We start from the raw sequence: 23282 nt of genomic DNA on the forward strand, positions 1-23282 counted from the left end.
AACGTCAAAGGCCAGTCCACCTAAATGGAGGTGAAATTTCAAAGGACAAGGCAGACACCACAGAAAGGATTGCAACAGCCACTTCCAACAGAGTTATCCAAGAGGGTCTAAGCACACAAACATCTTCTATCTTGCCAGTCTGGGTGTCATCTATTAAGCAGCCAGATCAAGAACTGCTAGTTTATGCACTCTTAGACACACAGAGCGATACCACCTTCATACTAGATGAAGTAGCTCAAGGCCTGAACACAAAGAGAATGTCAGTCTGCGACTGTCCACAATGTCTGCCAAGTCGACAGTTATTCCATGTCAGAAACTGACAGGTCTACAAGTGAGAGGATACAACTCAGAGAAAAGGATCCCACTACCACCTGTTTTCACAAGAGAGTTTATCCCAGTAAACAGGCTGCACATTCCAACCTCTGAAACAGCTCTAAAATGGCCACATCTAGAGCAACTGTCAGAAACGATTCCACCACAGTTGGATTGCGAAGTAGGCCTTCTTATAGGCTACAACTGTCAACGGGCCCTCCTCCCAAGAGAGATCCTGTCTGGTGACGAAAGTCATCCATATGCGCAGCGGACTGATCTGGGCTGGAGCATTGTTGGTTGCTCACATTCAACAAGCGATGAAAGCGATCCAATAGGATTCAGTCATAGAATCATAGTACGACAAGTGACACCGACTGTGCATCCATCAGTTCAGCTAAAGAAGGAAGTGCACTTTGCGTGCAGGACTCAAGTCAAAGAGATCAACCCACTTGACATAATTAAGACTCTTGAATCAGATTTCACAGATCACTCAGCAGATGATAATCCAGTTTCTCAGGAGGACCTCCTCTTTCTGTCTAAAGTGAAGGCTGGAATAAGACAGAAGGAAGATGACCACTATGAACTTCCGCTTCCTTTCAAGACAGACAAACCTAATCTTCCAGACAATAAACAGTGTGCAGTTCACAGGCTCAGCTCATTAGAGCGTCGACTGAGGAGAAATGGGCAATATTACATGGACTATGTCAACTTCATGAATGAAATCATAAGTAGAGGAGATGCTGAGAAGGTGCCACAGTCTGAATTAGACAACCAGCCAGCATGGTACATACCACACCACGGTGTCTACCATCCCCACAAGCCCGGGAAGATCCGTGTGGTTTTCGATTGTTCGGCACGCTACCAAGAAACCTCTCTAAATGACCATCTCTTGACAGGTCCAGACCTGACTAACACATTAGTTGGTGTGTTGTGTCGATTTAGAAAGGGTCCTATAGCCATAATGTGTGACATCGAAAAAATGTTTCACCAGTTCCACGTTGCAAGGGAACATCAAGATTATCTCAGGTTCCTCTGGTGGGATGGAGGTGATTTGGATTCTGAACCCTCGGTGTACAGGATGAAGGTACACCTCTTTGGGGCAGCTTCATCCCCCGGTTGCTCCAACTTTGGACTGAAGTACCTAGCTTCACAAAGCCAAGGCAAGTTCAGCAAAGAAGCCATCAAGTTCATCCAAAGAAGCTTCTATGTGGATGATGGCCTGACAAGTGTAAGGTCGACTGCTGAAGCCATACGCCTGGTGAAGGAATCAAGAGCTCTGTGCAAAACAGGAAATCTACGGCTACATAAGTTTGTATCCAACGATGAGGGTGTGATTGCAACAATTCCACCACAAGAATGTGCTCAGACCAAAGATCTAAACATGGCTCTAGGAGAACTTCATATCGAGCGAGCACTTGGAGTTCAGTGGTGTGTTGAGGCGGATGAATTTCAGTTCAGGGTGGTGGTAAAAGAAAACCCACTGACAAGGAGAGGGGTTCTCTCAACTGTTGCCTCAGTCTATGATCCACTAGGTTTTGTGGCTCCATTCCTACTTGTCGGCAAACAGATTCTTCAAACACTGTGTAGAGACAAGGTAAGCTGGGACGAACCTCTCCCCGAGCACATCCAGCCACAATGGGAGTCATGGCTCAAAGATCTGCCTCATTTGGCAGCTCTAAGGATTCCAAGAAGCTACCTTCCATCAAACTTTGGTGAAGTCTCACTATATGAGCTTCACAACTTTTGCGATGCAAGCTTCAAAGGGTATGGTGCATGCTCATACCTTAGAGCGGTGAGTGAAACAGGACAAATAAGTTGTTCACTTGTCTTGGGGAAAGCAAGAGTAGCCCCTACCAAACTAACAACCATCCCAAGGCTTGAGTTATCTTCAGCTGTGACCTCAGTCCGCATTGGTGATATCATCAGAGGCGAGCTGGAGATTGAAAATGTGCCAGAGTATTACTGGACTGACTCAAAGGTGGTCCTTGGCTATGTGAACAATGATGCTAAAAGGTTCCAAACATTCGTGGCCAACCGCATCCAGCGAATAAGATCTAGCACAAACCTGAACAATGGCGATATGTCAACTCTGAGGACAACCCAGCTGATGGAGCCTCAAGAGGATTGACTGCAGTTCAAATTAAAGAATCTAACTGGCTGAAAGGACCCAACTTCCTTTGGCAGCAAAATCTCCCACATGAAGTGGGAATGGTGGGAGAAGTTGAGGCTACTGATCCTGAACTTCGGAGAGCACATGTTCATGCAGTTAAAGCAAGAGAACAGAATCCAATGGTTAACCGTTTATCTAAATTTTCTGACTGGTCCAGAGTGGTGAGAGCAATTGCCAGGCTCAAGAGATTTGTCAGAGAGTTTAAGGGATTTCAGTCGAGAACTAACGAGTCGACTAATCTTGAAGAACGAAGAGAAGCAGAGATCTTCATCATCAAACTCGTACAAGAAGACGCGTTTGCTGAAGACATAAAGAAAATAAGAGGCAAGAAGGAACACACTTTGAGTAGGCACAACAGGCTACACCAGCTGAATGCTTTCCTGGACGAAACCAATGTTCTCAGGGTGGGAGGACGGCTGTCTCAGTCAGCCTTACACCATGATGTAAAGCATCCTGCGATACTTCCGAAAAAATCTCATGTGTCAGCTCTGCTGGTCAAATATCATCATGAGCACATACACCATCAAGGAAGGGGCATGACCATGAATGAGTTGCGCGCAAATGGAATATGGGTCCTAGGATGTGGAAGTGTGGTCTCCTCACACATTTACAAGTGTGTAAAATGTAGACGATACAGAAGAACAACTGAGGTTCAACAAATGGCAAATCTACCAGGAGAGAGAAGTGAGACATCCCCCCCCTTTACCTATTGTGGGCTTGATTGTTTTGGCCCCTTTATTGTGAAGGAAGGAAGGAGAGAGTTGAAACGATACGGATTGTTATTCACCTGCCTATGTTCTAGAGCAGTTCACATAGAAACCCTTGACGATTTGACAACAGACGCATTCATGAATGCACTTCGATCATTCATAGCTATTCGAGGACCCGTGCGCCAGCTAAGATGTGATAGAGGGACAAACTTTGTTGGTGCTAGAAAGGAGCTTTCTGAGTTGCTTGAAGGAATGGATCAAGACCGTACAAGGGCGCTTGGTTGTGAATTTGTGCTGAATGTCCCATCAGCCAGTCATATGGGAGGAGTTTGGGAGCGCCAGATTCGAACAATCCGAAGCATCCTGATAGCTATGCTCCACAAGTCCGCCAGCAGACTTGACACCACAACTCTAAGAACGTTTCTGTATGAAACAATGGCCATAATCAACAGCAGGCCACTAAGTGTCGAGCATCTTCACGATCCTACTGGTCCGGAACCCCTCACTCCCAACCACATTCTAACCATGAAGTCATCTGTAATTCTGCCACCTCCTGGACAATTCTGCAAAGAAGACCTCTATCTGCACAAAAGGTGGAGAAGAGTGCAGTTTTTGGCCAATGAATTTTGGCAACGATGGAAACGAGAATACCTGCTAAACCTCCAACAACGGCAGAAATGGCAGAAGACGTCACGAAACTTGCAAGCAGATGACATTGTAATATTAAAGGATGACAGTGCACCAAGAAACCGGTGGAAGCTTGCAAGGGTTGTGGAAGCCCTGCCGAGCACAGATGGCAAGGTGCGAAAGCTAAAGCTTCTGCTCAGTGACACTACCTTTGATAAGGGAAAACCAATCACTAAATCAGTTTACCTTGAGAGGCCTGTTCACAAAGTAGTTACATTACTTGAGGCCACCTAAAACACACGTAAAGCTAAATGACCTACACTTAAATGTACACTCACACATCACTTCCTTATAATTTTCATTGAGGAAAATCTCTCATTTTAAGTCAATGAGTGATTTTGGTGGGAGTGTAAATGCTGTTAAAATGTTCTGTGTAGATTTCATGATGTAGATGACTGATTTATAATAAGTTACATAATTTCAAGAATATATACATAAATAGTTTGTGTTAAAATGTCTTTATTTGAAATGTACATGTGTAAAGTGTAAAAGCTAGTGTCTCGTGAGAATACCCCTTAACGAGAGTACACGAGACTTTTCATGGACTGCGAGGGAGCATACGTCTCTCACGAAGCGATTTTAAGCTAAAGGTTGACTAAAAGAAAAGGCAACACAAAGACTTAAGGACCTCTTTTCAGGACAAGCAGCCAACGAGGTATTTGTCATTTGAGAAATGTTTATTTGTGTTTTGACTTAATATGTGTACTGTTGTAAAGTTGCTAATTGGTTGTACTGTTCGCTCGTGACCAGTTCTCACGGCGTATTGGCGTATCGGCGTACTGGTGATGGTGAAGCTGAGGAGAGAAAGCCCAAGTAATAAACGCCCGTTTCAAAGAACCGACCTGTGTCTGTGTTGTCGTGAAGAGAGCTACAATAAGAGAAGTGCTGCTTTGTAGATCTCAATCTTTTCTGTGGCAGAACAGCCTCTATGTTCATGTCCTCACACATATCCTTGGTTGACATTTGTGCAGATGCAAAGCCCGTTGCCCTGTAGCTGTGGAGACCTCGCTCTGTCTTTTTGAGGAGATTGACCGCTACATCCACATGCATGCGTGCTAGGAGACTGTATGAGTTTGCTCACATTGTGGGTTTGATTCAGGATGTCATACCACACCCTTGTACAAATGCTGAATCTATATGATCCCACCTCCTCAGGACCGGGCTTTGGTGTGGTCTCTCAACTCAATCAAAGCCTCTCTCACTATCTTCTCTTGTCAACAATCCAAATGACACAATCCAAATCACAACTGACAGATGTTCAGTGCGGCTAATATGTGGAGTGCGATCAAGAATTATGGAGAAAGACTTTGCAAGCTTGATATCATCAACCATTGTTGAAGTGATCCTGCTACTCAACAAATCAATGAGTTCGTTTTGTACATAGTGACTGAGTTAGCTGCTGTGACTGCAAGTGCCTTTCTGGACACGGTTAATGTGACCCTGCGTTATGAGTCAGCAGCGCTCTCCATCTTATTTTCTCAGCCTGCAGATGTGCCGTCTCTTGTTTGCTAATTGTTTCACCTTTTTAATCCTCACTACCAGTTCTTTCTATGCTTACGTGGAGTTATGGTGTTTATGACAATTGTAATGCATTACTTTGTAATTACAGTAAGATAACGTTCTAAAATAATGCAGCCTAATAGTTAAGGGATTTTTTTTAGCAAGGTCAGCTAGACTACAACGTTCTACTATCGTCCGGTTTTAGTGTAGCATAGTATGCAAATGGCCAACAAACAGCTATTATAATTCGTCATCTATTCATCACCATGACACATCAGCCTACCTTCATCTTTTGCTCGCTTCTCCTCCTCTACTATTCTTTTTCTAAACTGAGCAGCTGATGGCTTTGACTTTTTCTTGTCCATCTTCAATCGGTGTTCATTTTGCACTCCGTATCAACACCCCTCCCAAGAAAATTATCACAACGTTAACTAATAGACCCGCACCTTAGTGCGCACATTCGGTTTATGTAGTTTTTTCCCTGCGATTTCGCACAACCCAGGAAAAATTAATTTTGACATAATGGGCTTGGATTGACGATATTATGAATGAAATGTGCTTTATTTAGAACCCCCCCCCCCCCCCCCCCCACCCCCACCCACCCCGCCTTCTCTTACTCCTGCACTTCGCATATTAGCACATTAGCATATTAGCACAGCCAAGACATGAAACATTGAGCTTGTTTTCACATACACACGGTGAGATCGTGGATGTTTAAATTCCGGGGCATGCAGACAACATGGCAGGGCGTAAAATCACACTGATCTTTTCTTTGGTCGCGATCTTTTCAAAAGGTGAGAGAGATACTGTTTTCTTTATGACTTTAAAGCGTGTCGATTTATGGCTCTGTGGTGAGCATCTGTAGTGTATTTCACTGCAGAAAGTGGTTTTGATGGGTGGTTTCGGTCAAATGGAGCGGCAGAAAGAGGTAATAAACTTAGTAGGAGTTGGGATGTGTTGACAGCTGCTGACAATTCAACATTCTCTTAGTTTTTCTCTTATCCACATGATGGTTTATTTACTCATATAAGTGAGTCGTGTTTAAGTGAATCGATCGACTGGTGGAAGCCGAAGATTAAAGAGTGTGGGTCTGTAGAGGAAAGTACTCAGAGGAAGAGGTTAGAAAAGAAAACGCGTGATCACATAAGTACAGTGTAAAATGTTGCATTTAATGGAATCTGGTCAAACGAAAGTTTTTTTTTTTGTATTTCAGTTGCATTTCATTTAACATTATTACTCTGTGTTTATTGAGTTTGAAGAACCGTAATTATTTCTATTTTTTAGTGCATTTTCACACGTCATAGGGTTATTATATAGGATAAGTCACTGACTGCATTCTTCAGCACCCTGTTCAAGATTCAGACCGAGTTCAGGTCATCACGGAAGAATAGTTTTTAATAAAGCAGACATTCTCTGAATCTCTCCGCCACCTGGGCTGTCAGGTGGATCTGTAACACTGACTTTGAAGGTGTGAAAAGTGTCAGAATTCAATATTCATAGTTAAATCTACATTTTGGGCAGGCATTGATCTCAGCTTGCTAATGACTTTCAGGTATTTAGCTTCCGTTTTATGGTTTCTTTCTAATCACTTTTACTCAGTAAACGTCCATGCTGTGTGAATGTGTGTGTGAATGGGTGTGTAGCGGCAACCTTCGGTACTTCTTTGCCGCTTCTGCAGGACGTAAAGTTTCTGACTCGTGCTCTTGTTATATCGCTTGTATCCCTTTCGGTAGCAAAAACGAGGCGAATGTAAAAAAGGAAAACATTTATTTGCTCCATACAATCCAAAAAAATACAAAACAAATGCCTCTGGTGGGATCTCCGTTTACATTCCTTTTTTGTTACCACAAATCACAATAAACGGCGACGGTCAGAAAACTGTTGCTCCACGTCCTGCTTACTTGCCTAACCTTTCATCCCCCCCCCACATGCGGGCCAAATACACACTCCCTTCACGACATCTACCAACACTTTACAACAACACAGAAGACTAACAAAGCAGGATCAATTTATGGAGCACAGCATATTACATTATAACATAAAATAATGAAGATTATAACTAGAAACTCAAATTAAAGATCACAGCAAATGTTGGCCTAAACTGTCTAAGCTCCAACAGGGTGGATGACTGAATGTAGTGTAAAGCGCTTTGGGGTCCTAGGGACTAAGTAAAGCGCTATACAAATACAGGCCATTTATGCTTGGGAAGTCAAAGAGTGTGTAAAGCTCCCCCAGGCTTGCTGGCTAAGTTAGAAAAAGTAACAGTGTTCACTACTCAGGACTTCCTGTACCTCATCAAGCCCTGCAAAACTTGTTTTATAGAAAAGTACAAACTGACATAAAGAGCTCTGACACTTCGTGTCACCTCAGTATGTTGTAAACACAGTTTTTCTTGTCTGCATCTTGAACCAATACCCTGAAATCTTCACTGCTCACACAGGACAAAGACTGCAACAAAATCATCAATACTTTCACACTCAACAACCTCAGAACCTATGTTATGTTATGAAAATGTATAAATGCATGATGTTTTTCTTCTTTTGTCTGTTTTAGATTCAGTGCTTAGACTCACTGCTCGTCTTAAAGTAATAAATATACATGTTGTTGGATCTCTGTGTGACTGAGCTCAAACCTGTGGTCTTTTCCAGTGCTGCCAGTGCTCCCTGGATGGTTTGCGTGAAACTTTGGGGTCTGTTTATACAGGAAGGGTTACAAATTTTAAATCTAATATATCACATGAGCTAAAAATTTGCATTGTGTCTTGCACAAAATGACACTACAGTTGTTGCAGAGTGGATGCAGGTCTGATGAGAAGGAAGTTATAAGTGTGTGTTACATGCGTTACACTGGACATTCTGTGTGAGTAAGTATAGACTTGAGCTTGAACATAATATTTAAAGTACCTTTATCTCCTACAGGTCTAACCGCAGTGATCCAAACACAGCAGACTGTGCTGGCAGCAGTGGGAGAAGATGCTGAATTCAGCTGTCAGCTCTTGGACACTAAAGACGTCCTTCAGGTCACATGGCAGAAAATCTCACATGATGTAGAGACAAATGTTGCCACCTTCAGCAAGTACTTTGGCCAAAAAGTGAATACTGACTTTACAGTTAAATTTGGGTTTAAATACACTGGCCTACAGAACTGCTCCATAGTCATCAGGAATGTGACGGAGCAGGATGAAGGATGCTATCGATGTTTGTTTAACACTTATCCTGAAGGAGCCTTCATTGGTAGAACCTGCCTCCAAGTCTATGGTGAGAATTTTTACTTTCTTTAACCAACAACAAGTGCCTCAAACAAACATAGTGGACATAAATGTGTTAGCAGCTGGTGTGTTTGTAAAAACATGTTGATGATATTTCCTGATCCTTCACAGAGCTGCATGAACCTGTTGTTGATGTCAGAGAGTCAAACTCTACTGAAGAGTGGGTTGTTTCCTGTTCAGCCACTGGTCGACCTGCTCCCACTGTAACACTCAGTGTCTCACAACAAGACCTCAACTTCTCACAGTACAACACTGTCAGTGTGTCCAACACCAACACTACATTCACTGTCACCACTACAGCTGTGCTCTCAGGTTCACGTGAACACAGCACACAGGTGGGATGTGCAGCACGAGTGCTCTCTGCTCCTCACAGAGAGGTGATGGTGATGATTCTTGATGATGATGATAATGGTGAGAAACTCTTTCAAAGTCACTGACTTATAAAATGATGACTACTTTGTTATTGTAACGCTTATGTTTCTTCTACCAGAGCTAGATGAGAAATCAGGATCTAATCCCAGGAATTTAGGTGTGTTAACATTTGTATGTTTTAAACTCATCTTTCCCGTTGAGTCTGTTGACAGTTGTTCAAATGATTATATCCTTCTTTCTCCTGTTTGTCTTAAAGGAATCAGAATTTCAATCATTCTGTCCTGTGTGGCATTGGTGGTCTGTATTGCTGCAGTCATCTTTGTTGGGTATAGAACAACATGTCAGAGCAGGTACTCGTCTTAAATAGTGTTGTTGTTTGTTCTTTTGTTTCAGCTGATTAATGTTTGTGCAGATTTAACTGTTCTTAAATCTTTTGTCTGTGACAGAGAGCACTCATGATTAATGTTAACTTAAACTAGGAACAGTCAGGAGTAAGTTATTCTTCATCCCATCAAACTCCACTCAGATTGTTTCTTATTTCTTTTTATCTTTTCAGTATATATACACTTTTGTTTTTCCACTTCCTTCATCTTCTGACTAATCAAACTCTCATAAACATCTCTTTGTTTTTTCCAAGTCATCCCTCTTTCCAGAATACTCTGAATTTCACAGTATTAACAGTGACATGCAACATTTTTTTTTGGTATTTGTAGAACTGGACCGTCTTAATTCAGTCGAGGTTACAGCAATCCACGACTTTCACCTTTACAAGCAAGAAAAGTTTGGACAAATTGTTTCTACTGCTCCTTTTTCTGTTTTTGTTTTTTGGTCTTTTTTTTTAACAAAGTTTGAAAAACACACAATACATTCATTTTTACTCATGTTGCAGTTTCTATTTCAGTAGTTTCTGCTTTTTTATTAATTTATTTTTATATTTATTCAATATAATTTTTTGTCAGATTTTTTAATATTAAGCTACTTGAAGCAAAAACTGTGAAAATGAGCAGGAGTGACTAACATGAAACTGTTCTCGTCAATAATTTCAGCTGATCGATTAAATTGCTTTTATTGCAGTAATTGCTCGTAACACAAACAATCGTGAAAACCTGATACTGCACAAAACGGCCACTGGGGGTCTCTGCTTATTCATGGTGAGCATGTTGAGACATTTACTGGCCAATAAAACAATATTTATATAAAAAATCAACATATACATTGTTCAAACTTTAAATTGCTCATTGTAGGGGTATTTCTCAACCTAGGAAAACTAGACCAACGATTTTTTCATGTATTGTTGGTATAAGGGTTTATTCTTATGGTAAATGTGCAAACAACACTGTGCTCCTCAAAGATGTGTAAATGTCAGTGTCAGTTTTTCGCCCGAAACTAAATAAAACTTTTAAGATTTTGTAAGTTCTCTGTGTCATACTGAACTTACTAAAGAAAGTTTCCATGTAGTCCTAAAGATTTGCTCCATGTTGATGAGTTCCTTTGCACACATTACGATAACAGACTGTATTCTGTGAGCATGGCAGGTTATTTTAACTCTATATTGCAGGCTTACAGTTTGTCAGTCTAAAAACATGCAGACTGTTGTCATTCTCACTGTACTGCTGATTGGATTGATATGTTTTTAAAGGTAAATAAATTTCACAAAATCAACCTGCTTGTGTGCATCTTGGTTTATTTCAGATGTCTACGACAAATCTTTTAGAAATCATGATCAGATGGATGCTTTTGATTATCTGTTTGTAAAGAAGACTAGAACACAAGAATGAAAATCATTTTAAACAGTTCACACATGTACATATACATAGAGTACATTCACTGTCACCACTACAGCTGTGCTCTCAGGTTCACGTAAACACAGCACACAGATGGGATGTGCAGCACGAGTGCTCTCTGCTCCTCAGAGAGAGGTGATGGTGATGATTCCTGAGGATGGTGAGGAACTCTTTCACAGTCACTGATTTATTAAGTTATGATTACTCTGTGGTTCTCATGTTTGGTTAGGTGTGTTAAAAGCCAGTTTTCAATGTATTATCAACTAAACTCTGATGTATATTTTTTTGCAATAAGCTTTTACTCTGTTTAAAATACTTTGATACTTTTGGAATAATGATACAATGTTTTGTTTTATTTTAATAAATGACTAAAACATCTTGCGTGAAACAAAGTAACAGTTAGCTCAACAGGTGGACACCTCCTGAAAGACACCAACTAAACGATCAATGTCACCACCAACAAAAGTAAATTTTGACAATTTTTTTCTTTCTTTTTCTTTTTGTGTGCCTTTCCAAAAAATAAATAAATAAATATGTAAAAAAAAATGTGCTCAAGCTTGACAAACACCTGTTGCATTCAGAAAATATTAATCACATATTGCAATTTTTGTGTACTTTGTGCAGTTTATTTATTTTTTCCCAATTTGTAATGATTTTATAGATGTTTATCGTGGAAAAAATGATGGTTTGTTGTATTGTTTGGCTGATATTTTTGACCTTTCAAATACGAACTCTGAAACTCATCAGCACTCTTTGAAAGGATGGGTTAAAAATGTGTTGGACACAATCAACAGATTTCGTGTGAATTTTGATACCTGTGTGTAAAAGTGGATACATTTTTTTTTAAAGTGTCTAAAAGCACATACAACGTGTTAAAATGCATACAACATGTGTTGTCCCTGAGCTGATGCAGCACATTTGTTAAAGTTTAACACATTATGTGTTGAGAGTGAGGGGGGACTAACCAAAGCACGCCGTGCCTTGATATTAGGTTGAAACCATTGCATTTGTGTGGATTCGCGTCTCTTTCTTGCCGACTGAGCCCGCTAGATGGGACTACAGCGTCAGCGCGCAGGACATTTCCTTGTTTTCACATATCACCAAACGTTGCTCGCTGTGCTTAAGGAAAACTTGCGACACTGCTCTGTGTTGTAGTGGAGAAGGTATGTTTTACTTTAATTTCAAGGACTTAAGAGTGGTTTGAAACACAAAAATCTTGATGCTGTGGCTCAGTAAACTTTGTACAGCTCCATGTGTAACTCAGTAACACTGTATATTGTAGGCCGACATAACAGATGTCATGTTTTCACAGAATGTGCATGTAATTATAGTATTTCACTGTCTTTGGCTGTAATTTTGTTTTGTTTTGTTTTTAAGAATAAGTCAATAAAATGAGGTAAATGAGCTGAAAGGTGAGATGCTTGATTTGTTTGGAGTCAGGTTTGGACCTCAGTCCTGTATTAATAACCTGTCAGAAATATACGATTGATACACAATGTGCCTCCTCTCTTTGTGTTTTTGCTGGTTGGTAAAATCCACAGTGTTGCTGTAGCTGTATGAGATGTTGCTAATAAAGACAACATTTTTATTCTGGTAGTTTGTATTTTCTCTACAATTTGTGCTGAAACATTATTCATGGTTATGAAACAATTTAATGTCTCGCTTATCATAATTTAGTCAGCTAGTTAAACATGTTTAAGGTCCTGGGTCTTAATCCACCATCTGACTGTCGCCTTTCTGGAGTTTATATATTCTCCATGATCTGCGTGGATTCCCACAGTCCAGATACATGCAGTTAGTTGGAATAACTCAACTGGTGATTCGAAATCGGCGTGAGTGTGAATGGTTTTCTGTGTGTGTTGGTCCTGTGACAGGATGGGGACCTCTCCAGGAGGTACCCCGCCTCTCGCTGTATGTTAGCTGGGATACGACTGCGACTATGAACTGGAAAACGGGGAAGACGATGGATGGATAATAATGGAGGGTTTCACTTATGTACAGTGCTGTGGCAGGAAGATGTAAATAAACTAACTAAAGTCCAGTGAAGGAGTTTACTGTGGACTCTGGGATGAAGCTAGTTTAATTCAACATGAGAGCTTAATCAGATTTAAATCTACATGTAAATAATTTGCAGCTGCTCCGTGCGCCAGATCTTTTATAATGGTATCGACTGTACCATTATAAAAAAGGGGAGGCGGGCGGGGGTGAGGGGAGGACTCATTCTTTTATATCGCACTTTAAAGTGAACATCATTTTTATTATTTGTTGTTATTTCTCACACTATGTGATCATGTTCACATGTATTATCTTGTGATTTCTTTTTTTTCTTTTTAGCTAAGTTGTTAAAGGTTTTTACGGAACAGACCAACGAACAGTTTACCCGTAACTGTAGCTGAGAGCCAGACAAAGAGTCTGAATGAATGAAGTTTTTATGAAATGTCCTTTTTTGGAGTTTCACTTTATGTTGTTGCTGTTTTTATTTCTGGAGCCTTTGAAAAAGGTGAGAAGAGACTGCAAGGTAATGATTATAATATGCGAGTTTGACGTTTTTATACAGTAAAAAGTAATTTCCTTTGTTCCTTCATAAGGAAATGGCACGTTTTAGTTGTGGTGGTGGGAGAGGTCGCTAAGGTTGCTTAGATAATGTTTTGATACAAGTACAACCACGGGCAAGATAAGTATTTTTAGTGTGTAGCTGAGTATTTAGGCGTTACTATCAGGATTATGTGGATGAACATGTGAAACATCTTGGACCAGTGCCCTCCACTCGTGGCTGTAATCACAGACTGCAGTACAATCATCAATGCCCTCAAACTCAGCCCCAGCAGCAGACACAGTGGTCAGCCATGTTTTTCCATCTATAGAACAAATTACAGACTAAGAAGACAGGTTTTCACATTTTATTATACAAGCTCTGACATTTTCCAACATATTTAACGTTCATGGAAGTGATTTAACTGGTGACGGGTGAACACAAACCTGTCTTTGTTTCTCCTGCATTCTCTGGCATAATTCAGTGAAAGCCAGACAGGGTTCTGAATCTTATCACTCTAAGTGAGTTAATACTTGCCTTTTGTCTAACACAGAAAGCACTTTGTGATCTTTGTCTTCAAAGGGGCTATATAAATAAAATTTTACTTACTTTACTTACATTGCCTGCAGCCATGCCACAGACCCCACCCCACCACACAGACCTATATCTTTTTCTCACAGGTGCATTTTACTAACTGTTTATTGAGTATTCATATTTGTTTTCTTAAACTAATTTAGACATCCATACACAGCAGAGCACATCTGAGTTATGGTCAGTCAAAGAGAGACAGAGACTCTTCTTTTATTCCAATACACCACTGTTTTGAAGCCTGCTCTCTGGTGTGGACTCGGTTTTGGTTTCTTTTGTCTAATTGTTACAATTCTCCCCAGCATGTCTTATAACCCACCTGGGTATTAGGGTAGATTGTAAAAAAACGGAACGTAATGTATTTAACATTAACACATGAGGTCTGTGGTATTCTTGCAGGGATTTGAATGGATGCCATTTTTAGGAAACAGGTTAGGTTTCACGTCTGTGTGTGTGTGTGTGTGTGTGCGTGTGTGTGTGTGTGCGTGCGTGCGTGTGTGTGTGTGTGTGTGTGTGTGTGTGTGTGTGTGTGTGTGTGTGTGTGTGTGTGTGTGTGTGTGTGTGTGTGTATGTGTGTGTGTGTTTGTGGGGGGGAGGATAATAATGAGAGCTAACATTACTAGATTTGTGTCACTAATTGTTGCATCAAAACATTTAAAGTCCCTCACAGCTTGATCTATATCTCCCACAGCTCTAACAGCAGTGATCCAAACACAGCAGACTGTGCTGGCAGCAGTGGGAGAAGATGCTGAATTCAGCTGTCAGCTCTTGGAGACTAAAGACGTCCTTCAGGTCACATGGCAGAAAATCTCACATGATGTGGAGACAAATGTTGCCACCTACAGCAAGTACTTTGGTCAGAGAGTGAATAATGGCTTTACAGATAAAGTTGAGTTTGTATATACTGGACTACAGAACTGCTCCATAGTCATCAGGAATGTGACGGAGCAGGATAAAGCCTGCTATCGCTGTCTTTTTAACACTTATCCTGAAGGCTCCTTCACTGGTACACCCTGCCTTGATGTCTATGGTAACAACTTTTACCTTCTTTAACCAACAACAAGCGCTTCAGATAAACATAGCGGACATAAATGTGTTAGCATCTGGTGTGTTTGTAAGAACATGTTGATGATATTTCCTGCTCCTTCACAGAGCTGCATGAACCTGTTGTTGATGTCAGAGAGTCAAACTCTACTGAAGAGTGGGTTGTTTCCTGTTCAGCCACTGGTCGACCTGCTCCCACTGTAACACTCAGTGTCTCACAACAAGACCTCAACTTCTCACAGTACAACACTGTCAGTGTGTCCAACACCAACGCTACATTCACTGTCACCACTACAGCTGTGCTCTCAGGTTCACGTAAACACAGCACACAGGTGGAATGTGCAGCACGAGTGCTCTCTGCTCCTCACAGAGAGGTGATGGTGACGATTCCTGATGATGATGATGATGGTGAGAAACTCTTTTGAAGTCATTGATTTATAAATTGATGTATACTTTGTTATTGTAGCGCTTAACTTTCTTCTACTGGAGCTTGATGAGAAATCAGGATCTAATTATAGGAATTTAGGTGTGTTATCATTTCTATGTTTTAAACTCAGTTTTCCTGTTGAGTCTGTTGTCTTTTGATAGGTGTGCTAATTAATATATTCTTCTTTCTCCTGTTTGTCTCAAAGGAATCAGGATTTTAGTCATTCTGTCCTCTGTGGTGTTGTTGGTGGTCTGTGTTGCTGCAGTCATCTTTGTTGGGTATAGAATGAAATCTCAGAGCAGGTACTCGTCTTAAACAGTGTTGTTGTTTGTTCTTTTGTTTCAGCTGATTAATGTTTGTGCAGATTTAACTGTTCTTCAATCTTACAGTCAGTCACACAGGCAGGTTGAGATGAGAATCATACCTACCTGAAGCGACGAGAAATACAAGAGTAAGTCACTTGTGATCCGTCATTCTGCACCTACAAAGTTAAAACCCCAGTTTTGAAAAAGTTTTATTATTTTGTGAAAATAGTAAAAATAATTTTATAAAAATTTTTTAGCTTATTTTCTCTCTGGTGTGTCTAAACACATCTCAAAAATGTTGCCAGAGGACACCAAAAGTTCAAAATGTAAGAAACAACTAATTATCTGAACTGGCAAAAGGTCAGTAACACAATTCGGTATAAAATGAGCACCTAAGAGGCAGAGATTTTAAGAAGATGGTCAGAGGTTGACTTTTAAGACTGTGAATTTATAATTATAAAGTAGTAAAACATGCAATGGAAAATAAAATTTACAAATATGTTGTGACATTTGGAGTTTTCTGACTTACATTCAGAGCTTCTTTTAATTCTTTTACTTCCATTGTAATCTAATGTAAACTGCATGTCAACCAAACTGATGTATATCTCTTTCCACTGAGCTTTGTTTACTTTGTTTAGAATACTTATATTCTGTAATACTGACAGAGCAATGATATAATGTTTGTTTGTTTGTTTTTTTTATTTTAAAGGACTCAAACACCTTCAGGTAATCAACATAACAACTGGATACCTGCTGACACCACATGATGACCTGGGTCCTTCATTTTCAATAGAAACAAAATGACATTTTGACAAATTTTTGCTTTTTTGTTTGATTTTTTTTCAAGAAGAGTGTATTTCCTAAAACAATTGTTCTAAAATTTGATTATTAACTGCACTAAAGTTGTACTAAAGAAATTTTCAATTGTTACTCATAAATTGCAGTTTTTATATCATCACCTTGTGCTATATATTTATATCATGTTTATTTTATTTATTTGTTTGTTTGTTTGGGTTTTTTTTTTACCAGTTTTAAATGTTTTTATACCTTTTTATATTTGGAATTATGTGACCATGTTGTTCCTTAACAAAATAGCACTAAAATGTGTTGCTGAAACTTTTGTAAACTATTGCCCTGTAAATTTCAATTTTCTTGTACTTGGTGCTATTTACTTTTTTACACATTTTTTTTTTTAATGTTTGAAAAAAATGTGAAAATGCAAGAAAATAAAAATTCACCATATAAAGTGATGTTTTGTGTTCATGTTACAGATATTTAGATTTGAATTTGACTTATTTTAAATCACTTTAATTGAAAGTCAGCAGGAGTGACTATCATGAATTATTTTTCAGTAACTTTGGCCAATTGACAGAATTTCTTTTGTTGCTAGAACTGATCATACCAACAACCATAATCAAATTTAAATGGTTCCCAAGAGATTTTAAGCTGAAATTGAATAACATGGCCCCTAAAGGTGTCTGTTCATTCATGATAAAAATGATGAGGGTTTTTTTTAGAGAATAATAAATCAATGTTTGTCCAAAAATAAACACATGTGGTTAAAGCCTTCATTTTCACCAGTCCAGATGTATCTGTCCACTATTATAAACCATTTCAATGTTCTTTTTCAGGTATTGGTTCAGTATTGATGTTTGATTAGCAACAGTTTAAAGAGTGAGATTAACTTGTATATTGTGTTGCTGATAAAACCAAGTCTTGTTTTATTTAAAATGGTATTTAAAAACTGATTAAATTCGTGCTTTTGAGTGCCACTTGTGTACAGAGAACAGATATGGACTTTATTACTAAAAATTCTTAGCATTTGTTAGGTATGTAGGTAGGTCAGTAGATAGAGCGTTAACCCCATGATCAAAAGGCCGGGGGTTTAAATCCACCAAATGGCTACCCTGAGGTACCTCTGAGCAAGGTACTGTCCCTACACACTGCTCCCCGGGTGTTGGATTGGTGGCCTCCGACTGCTCCACTGAGTGAATGGGTTAAATGCAGGGAGTAATTTCCCTACAGTAATTTCCCTACGGGGGATTAATAAAGTATTAATAAAGTATACTATGTTATCTATCTGTCTGTCTGTCCGTCTGCCCGTCCGTCTGTCCGTCTGTCCGTCAATAAATAGATACATATAGTCCAAGGAGCTCGGAAAGAAAGTGACTGGGCTTCTTTAAGTTTCTTCAAGATGTTTCATCTTGGAGGCTTCTTCAGTTCAGTGGATGACTGACTGAGAACCTACACAGACATTGACATATATAATTACAACACTTAAAATTGTTGTAAAACTGTGTTCTCTACAATCCTGCTTGGAACAGGATTACTAGGGACCTGGAGCAGGGAGGGTGTTCGAGGGAGAATGCCTGTTGACCAGGCCTTAACCCATGGAGCCTGGTCGGGCACAGCACGAAGACATGTGCTTGACCTCCTGTAGACCAACCACCCACAGGGAGTGCCGTGGGGGTCAGGTGCAGTCTGTGCTGGGTGGTGGCAAAGGGCGGAGACCCTGGCAGACCAATCTCTGGCTACTGGAACAAACGACTGGGACATGGAACATCACCTCTCTTGTGTCTTGTCTAGCTTACCCAACAAATGACAGTTCAGAATAGCTGGCCTTCTTGGAGTCCCTGGGTAGGATGCTCAAGCATGCTCCAGGTGGAAACTTTGTCATCCTACTGGAAGACTTCAGCACTCATGTGTGGAATGACAGTGAGACCTGGAGTGGGATGATTGGGAGGAGCGGCATGCCTGATCTGATCTGAATCAAATGACAATTTGCCCATAACAAACAGCATGTTCAAACATAATCGCCTCTGTCAGTGCGCCCCAGGGTGGCTGTGGCTACAATGTAGCTTGCCATCACCAGTGTGTGAATGGGTGGATGACTGCACATGTAAAGCGCTTTGGGGTCCTTAGGGACTAGTAAAAGCGCTATACAAATACAAGCCATTTACCATAATGTCCTTAATATCCTTAAGTGCATGTGGCACTAGGACACTCTCGGCCCTCACACCTTCATTGTTTCATCAGATCTGCATCCGTATGTTCTGGACATTCGGGTGAGGGGAGGATCTGAGCTGGCTGTTTTCCCCAAGAACAGATTTTAACAAGTCTATCCTCTGTGTTGGACTTCAAATTGAACAAAATATTTAAAGTCCCTCACACCTTGAACTATATGTTATACAGCTCTAACAGCAGTGATCCAAACACAGCAGACTGTCCTGGCAGCAGTGGGAGAGATGCTGAATTCAGCTGTCAGCTTGTGGAGACTAAAGACGTCCTTTAGATCACATGACATGACTTGAATAACATCTACCATTTTCCCATAATGGGAACTACAACAAGTACTTTGGTCAGATCGTGAATCATGGCTTTACTCAAGTTTCAACATACTGTACAGAACTGCTGTATAATAATCAGGAATGTGACGGGGCAGGATGAGGCCAGGATGTTTATTTAACACTTATCTTTAAGGTTCTCAGACAAGTGAAACCGGTAGAAGCTTAGTGCCTGAAACAAACATACTGAATAGGGTGTTACCAGCTGGATGAACCTGTAACACAAAGGTTGATTGTTTATTTCATTCAGTAGTCTGTGTTGTGGATGGAATGTATTGAAGTTTAAACCTTTCTTCATTGTTCCATTTCATATAACGAGGTCAAGTAGGTGACATATTTTGTGATATAAAATGTGTTTCCTTCCTCAGTGTTTTTTCCTGTTGGATCTTTTTGGGTTTTTGTGACTGCAGATCCTATTAGTGCAACACCTTTAGTCACACAGTGTCATTTTTCTGTGGTGTAATTGTCTTTATAGTTTCTCTACAATGTCCCCAGAAACATCATAAATGTGCATGTTCATGTAACAATTTATTGTCTCATGTTCCACATATTTAATTTTGTCCAGCTAATTAATTATGGTAAACTGTGTTTGTTATTTCACTTGTGTACAGTGTTTTTATTTCAAATTATGACATTAAGATGTAAATAAAGTAACATTCAGTATGTTTTCGTTTTTGAGGGATCTTCAGTTAGGCTAAGATACTGTAGCTTTACAATATGGGAAGCAGCTTGTTCAATTAAACGTCATAGCTTAAACACTAGTTTGATCCACATCATCAACATGCAATTTAGTTGCAAATACATAAAAACATAACCACACAACACAGAGTTTAATATTTCTGAAAACATTTGACCTTTTACATAAACTTTTAACCTCTGTCGTTTCTGCTCTGTTAGAAAGACCTTGGAAGACGTTAAACAACTGGTTAAACCAGAAAGTGAACAAAGAGCCCATTTTCTTAGCTCAAAACGAATTTTGATTGGTTGGTTCATTTGGTACAGGTATAATAGATGAAAATTACTGGAAAGAAGTTTAAACCTACTCTTGACTTTCCCATTACGTGGTCAAACAAGTCACACATGCTATTCCTCTGCAGCCTTACACCTCACCTAACGTTGAATGATATGGCGATCATTGGAGTTTTACCTTATGTTGCTGCAATTTTTATTTTTGGGAACTTTGACAAAGGTGAGATAAAATTGTATGTTGATTACAATTTGAGATTTAGGCCTTTTTAAACAGTGATGATTCATTTCTTTCATTTTTCACAGGCACGGGCTCAGGTTTCAAAGGATTTTACTTGTGGTGGTGGGAGAATTATTAAGGTGAAGGTGAAAATGTGTGTCACGTCAGACCCGTCGGAGTAACACTCGACTTTCTTTTTCAGTAAGTGTTTAACAGAATATTTCTCTAGCTTCACTCCTTTATTTATATCTACTTATAGGTCTAACAGCAGTGATCCAAACACAGCAGACTGTGCTGGCAGCAGTGGGAGAAGATGCTGAATTCAGCTGTCAGCTCTTGGAGACTAAAGACGTCCTTCAGGTCACATGGCAGAAAAGCTCACATGATGGAGAGAAGAATGTTGCCACCTACAGCAAGTACTTTGGTCCAAGAGTGAATGATGGCTTTACAGATAAAATTGGGTTTAAATATACTGGTCTACAGGACTGCTCTATAGTCATCATAGATGTGATTCAGCAGGACGAAGGATGCTATCACTGTCTGTTTAACACTTATCCTGAAGGCTCCTTCATTGGTAGAACCTGCCTTGAGGTCTACGGTAAGAACTTTTACTTTCTTTAACAAACAACAGGAGACTCAAAATAATGTAGTGATTTGATGTGATGATATTTCCTGATTCTTCACAGAGCTGCATGAACCTGTTGTTGATGTCAGAGAGTCAAACTCTACTGAAGAGTGGGTTGTTTCCTGTTCAGCCACTGGTCGACCTGCTCCCACTGTAACACTCAGTGTCTCACAACAAGACCTCAACTTCTCACAGTACAACACTGTCAGTGTGTCCAACACCAACGCTACATTCACTGTCACCACTACAGCTGTGCTCTCAGGTTCACGTAACAACAGCACACAGGTGGGATGTGCAGCACGAGTGCTCTCTGCTCCTCACAGAGAGGTGATGGTGACGATTCCTCTTAAGGATGATGATGGCAATGGTGAGAAACTCTTTCAAAGTAATGATTTATAAAATGATGACTACTCGGTGATTTGAATGTTTGGGTTTCTGCTTCCAGGTTTGGATGAGAAATCTAATTACATAAATTCCGGTATGTTGCAATTTACACATACTAATGCTCGTTTTTCTTTTCCATCTGTTGATTTTGTAAATATAATAGCGTCCACCTCTTCTATTTTCACAGGAATCAGGATTTTAGTCATTCTATCCTCTGCATTGTTGTTCGCCTGTGTTTCTGCACGCATCTTTGTCTGTCTTAGAAAGAAATCTCAGAGCAGGTAATCCTGTTATACTGTGTCGCTCTTTGTCATTTTGAGTCAGCTGATACATATTTGTGTAGATTTAACTGTTCTTGAATCTTTCAGCAAGTTACACAAGCAGGTTGAAATTACTGGAACCTGAAATCAGAAACAGGATTAAGTCAGTGACGATGGGACATTTCAATACATAAAAACTCAATGTCAAAAGGTTTTGAGTCTGTTTCTGCATGTACACAAACATGTAGACAAGAAGAAATGAAAGCACCTTCAGCGTACTTAGATTTGACTCTGGGAAGAGTTAAAAGATTTGAACCTGATGAGCTGAGATGTCTGATTGGGTTGTAATTAATGAGCAAGTAAGATATGTAGTGAGGCGCCAAACCGCCGCAAGTTTTGTGAACTAATAGAAGATGGAATACTGAAGATCTTTCCACCAAGTTGTTACTCTGTTCAGAATACTTAGATTTTCTAATACTGACAGAGTACTGCTACAGTATTTTGTATTAAAGTGACAATCAGCTCAAAAAGTGAACAGCTCCTGAGAGACTCCAGGTAAAAGATGATGTGGGCCTGTTACCTTCACCAGCAATGAAACTTAATTTTGATGAATGTTGGCTGCTTTGTTTTTTGGGTTTTTTTTTTTTTACATTTTACAGGAGTGCCTTCCCTAAACAAAATGGTGCTAAAGCTGGATAAACTGTTGTACTACAGCATAGTAAAGAAAGAAATGTTAAAATCTGCAATGCTATTTTTACAACAGTACTTTGTGCTATTTATTAATTTATTTACCAATATTTTGATCCTGTCCAGATTTTGGCATCAGGTTTGTTTAGACAGAATGTGAAAAAAAGGTAAAAATGTGTGTCACAGATGTACGAGAGGTGGCAACAATAGACTTTTTGTGTCTTTGTGTTGAACTTGAACAGGACATTTGCCTCAAACAAACATACTTGACATAAATGCTGGTGTCTTTTTAATAAAACAGTGGTTGCTTTCAAATGATTCATCCTTTGTAGCGCTGGATGAACCATTAGCACAAATGTTGGTTTAGTTTATTCATTCTGTACAATGTTGTGAATGGAATTTATTGGACAGAAATTGGAACATATTCTTTGACTTTCCATGACCTAAAATGAAGAACCAGATGACTTTTTTAATGACTGAAATAAAATTAGTTTTGTCGTCCTGTTTTGGCTGTTTGGTTCTTTTGGTTGTTGTTGTGACTGCAGACCCTGCTGATGAGATCAACTATTTTACTCCCAGTCAAACACTGTGTTATTATCCTGGGGTGTGATTGTGTTTAAAGTTTCTCCACAACATCCTCTGAGACATTCTTCTTGATTATGTATCATTAACTATTTATTGTCTAATGTTCCATATATTTACTTTCTCTAAACCAGTTAAATATCTTAAATGGTGTTTTTGATTTCACTTGTGTGTAGTGTTTTTGTTTCACAGTCATTACGATTTGAATCAGTGGGCTGGTTTCAGTCATTATGCAAATGTACTGTTTATAAGGTTGGGTAAACCTGCAGTCAGCTGAGACTGAAGAAGTCACTTGGATGAGTGACGAAACGTTTCTCCCACTGAAAACGCTACGTCCAGATGAACAGAATCAACTTTTGGAGATTACGATTTGAGGTTGTTTTTTTTTCCCTTACTGAAGGAGTTTCAGTTAAGTTGCTAAGATACTGTAGCTTTACGCTATGGGATGCAGTTTGCTCAGTTCAACATCATAGTTTAAACACTAGGTTAGGATCCACGTCATCAACATGCATTT

The 23282-nt window shown here is 39.7% G+C and overlaps 2 protein-coding genes across 5 annotated transcripts in view; both read left to right on the forward strand.

The window, feature by feature from the left end:
- The window catches only part of LOC109199907 (OX-2 membrane glycoprotein-like), a 48371-nt gene extending 37610 nt beyond the window's left edge, over nucleotides 1-10761 (forward strand). Inside the window, exons 1-6 of the mRNA XM_025902764.1 lie at nucleotides 6005-6173; nucleotides 8298-8636; nucleotides 8759-9058; nucleotides 9138-9176; nucleotides 9276-9369; nucleotides 9733-10761. Of these exons, the coding sequence (XP_025758549.1) occupies nucleotides 6119-6173; nucleotides 8298-8636; nucleotides 8759-9058; nucleotides 9138-9176; nucleotides 9276-9369; nucleotides 9733-9748 (843 nt within the window). The 5' untranslated portion in view covers nucleotides 6005-6118 and the 3' untranslated portion in view covers nucleotides 9749-10761. Of the gene's footprint in view, nucleotides 6174-8297; nucleotides 8637-8758; nucleotides 9059-9137; nucleotides 9177-9275; nucleotides 9370-9732 lie in introns of the transcript that reaches the window.
- The window catches only part of LOC102081792 (OX-2 membrane glycoprotein), a 32487-nt gene that overhangs the window by 5473 nt on the left and 3732 nt on the right, over nucleotides 1-23282 (forward strand). The window contains exons 1-6 of one of the 4 annotated variants that reach the window (XM_025902782.1): nucleotides 13186-13321; nucleotides 14616-14954; nucleotides 15077-15376; nucleotides 15601-15697; nucleotides 15785-15846; nucleotides 16410-16686. In XM_025902782.1, coding sequence (XP_025758567.1) covers nucleotides 13240-13321; nucleotides 14616-14954; nucleotides 15077-15376; nucleotides 15601-15697; nucleotides 15785-15827 — 861 coding nt within the window. In that variant the 5' untranslated portion in view covers nucleotides 13186-13239 and the 3' untranslated portion in view covers nucleotides 15828-15846; nucleotides 16410-16686. Of the gene's footprint in view, nucleotides 1-13177; nucleotides 13322-14615; nucleotides 14955-15076; nucleotides 15377-15600; nucleotides 15698-15784; nucleotides 15847-16409; nucleotides 16687-20129; nucleotides 20234-20489; nucleotides 20829-20916; nucleotides 21223-21300; nucleotides 21334-21426; nucleotides 22751-23282 lie in introns of those variants that run through there. The other 3 variants (XM_019355234.2, XM_025902783.1, XM_025902781.1) reach the window with 3 other exon arrangements.

Source organism: Oreochromis niloticus, linkage group LG23 (genome assembly GCF_001858045.2).
Source record: "Oreochromis niloticus isolate F11D_XX linkage group LG23, O_niloticus_UMD_NMBU, whole genome shotgun sequence".
NCBI classification, from domain to species: domain Eukaryota; kingdom Metazoa; phylum Chordata; class Actinopteri; order Cichliformes; family Cichlidae; genus Oreochromis; species Oreochromis niloticus.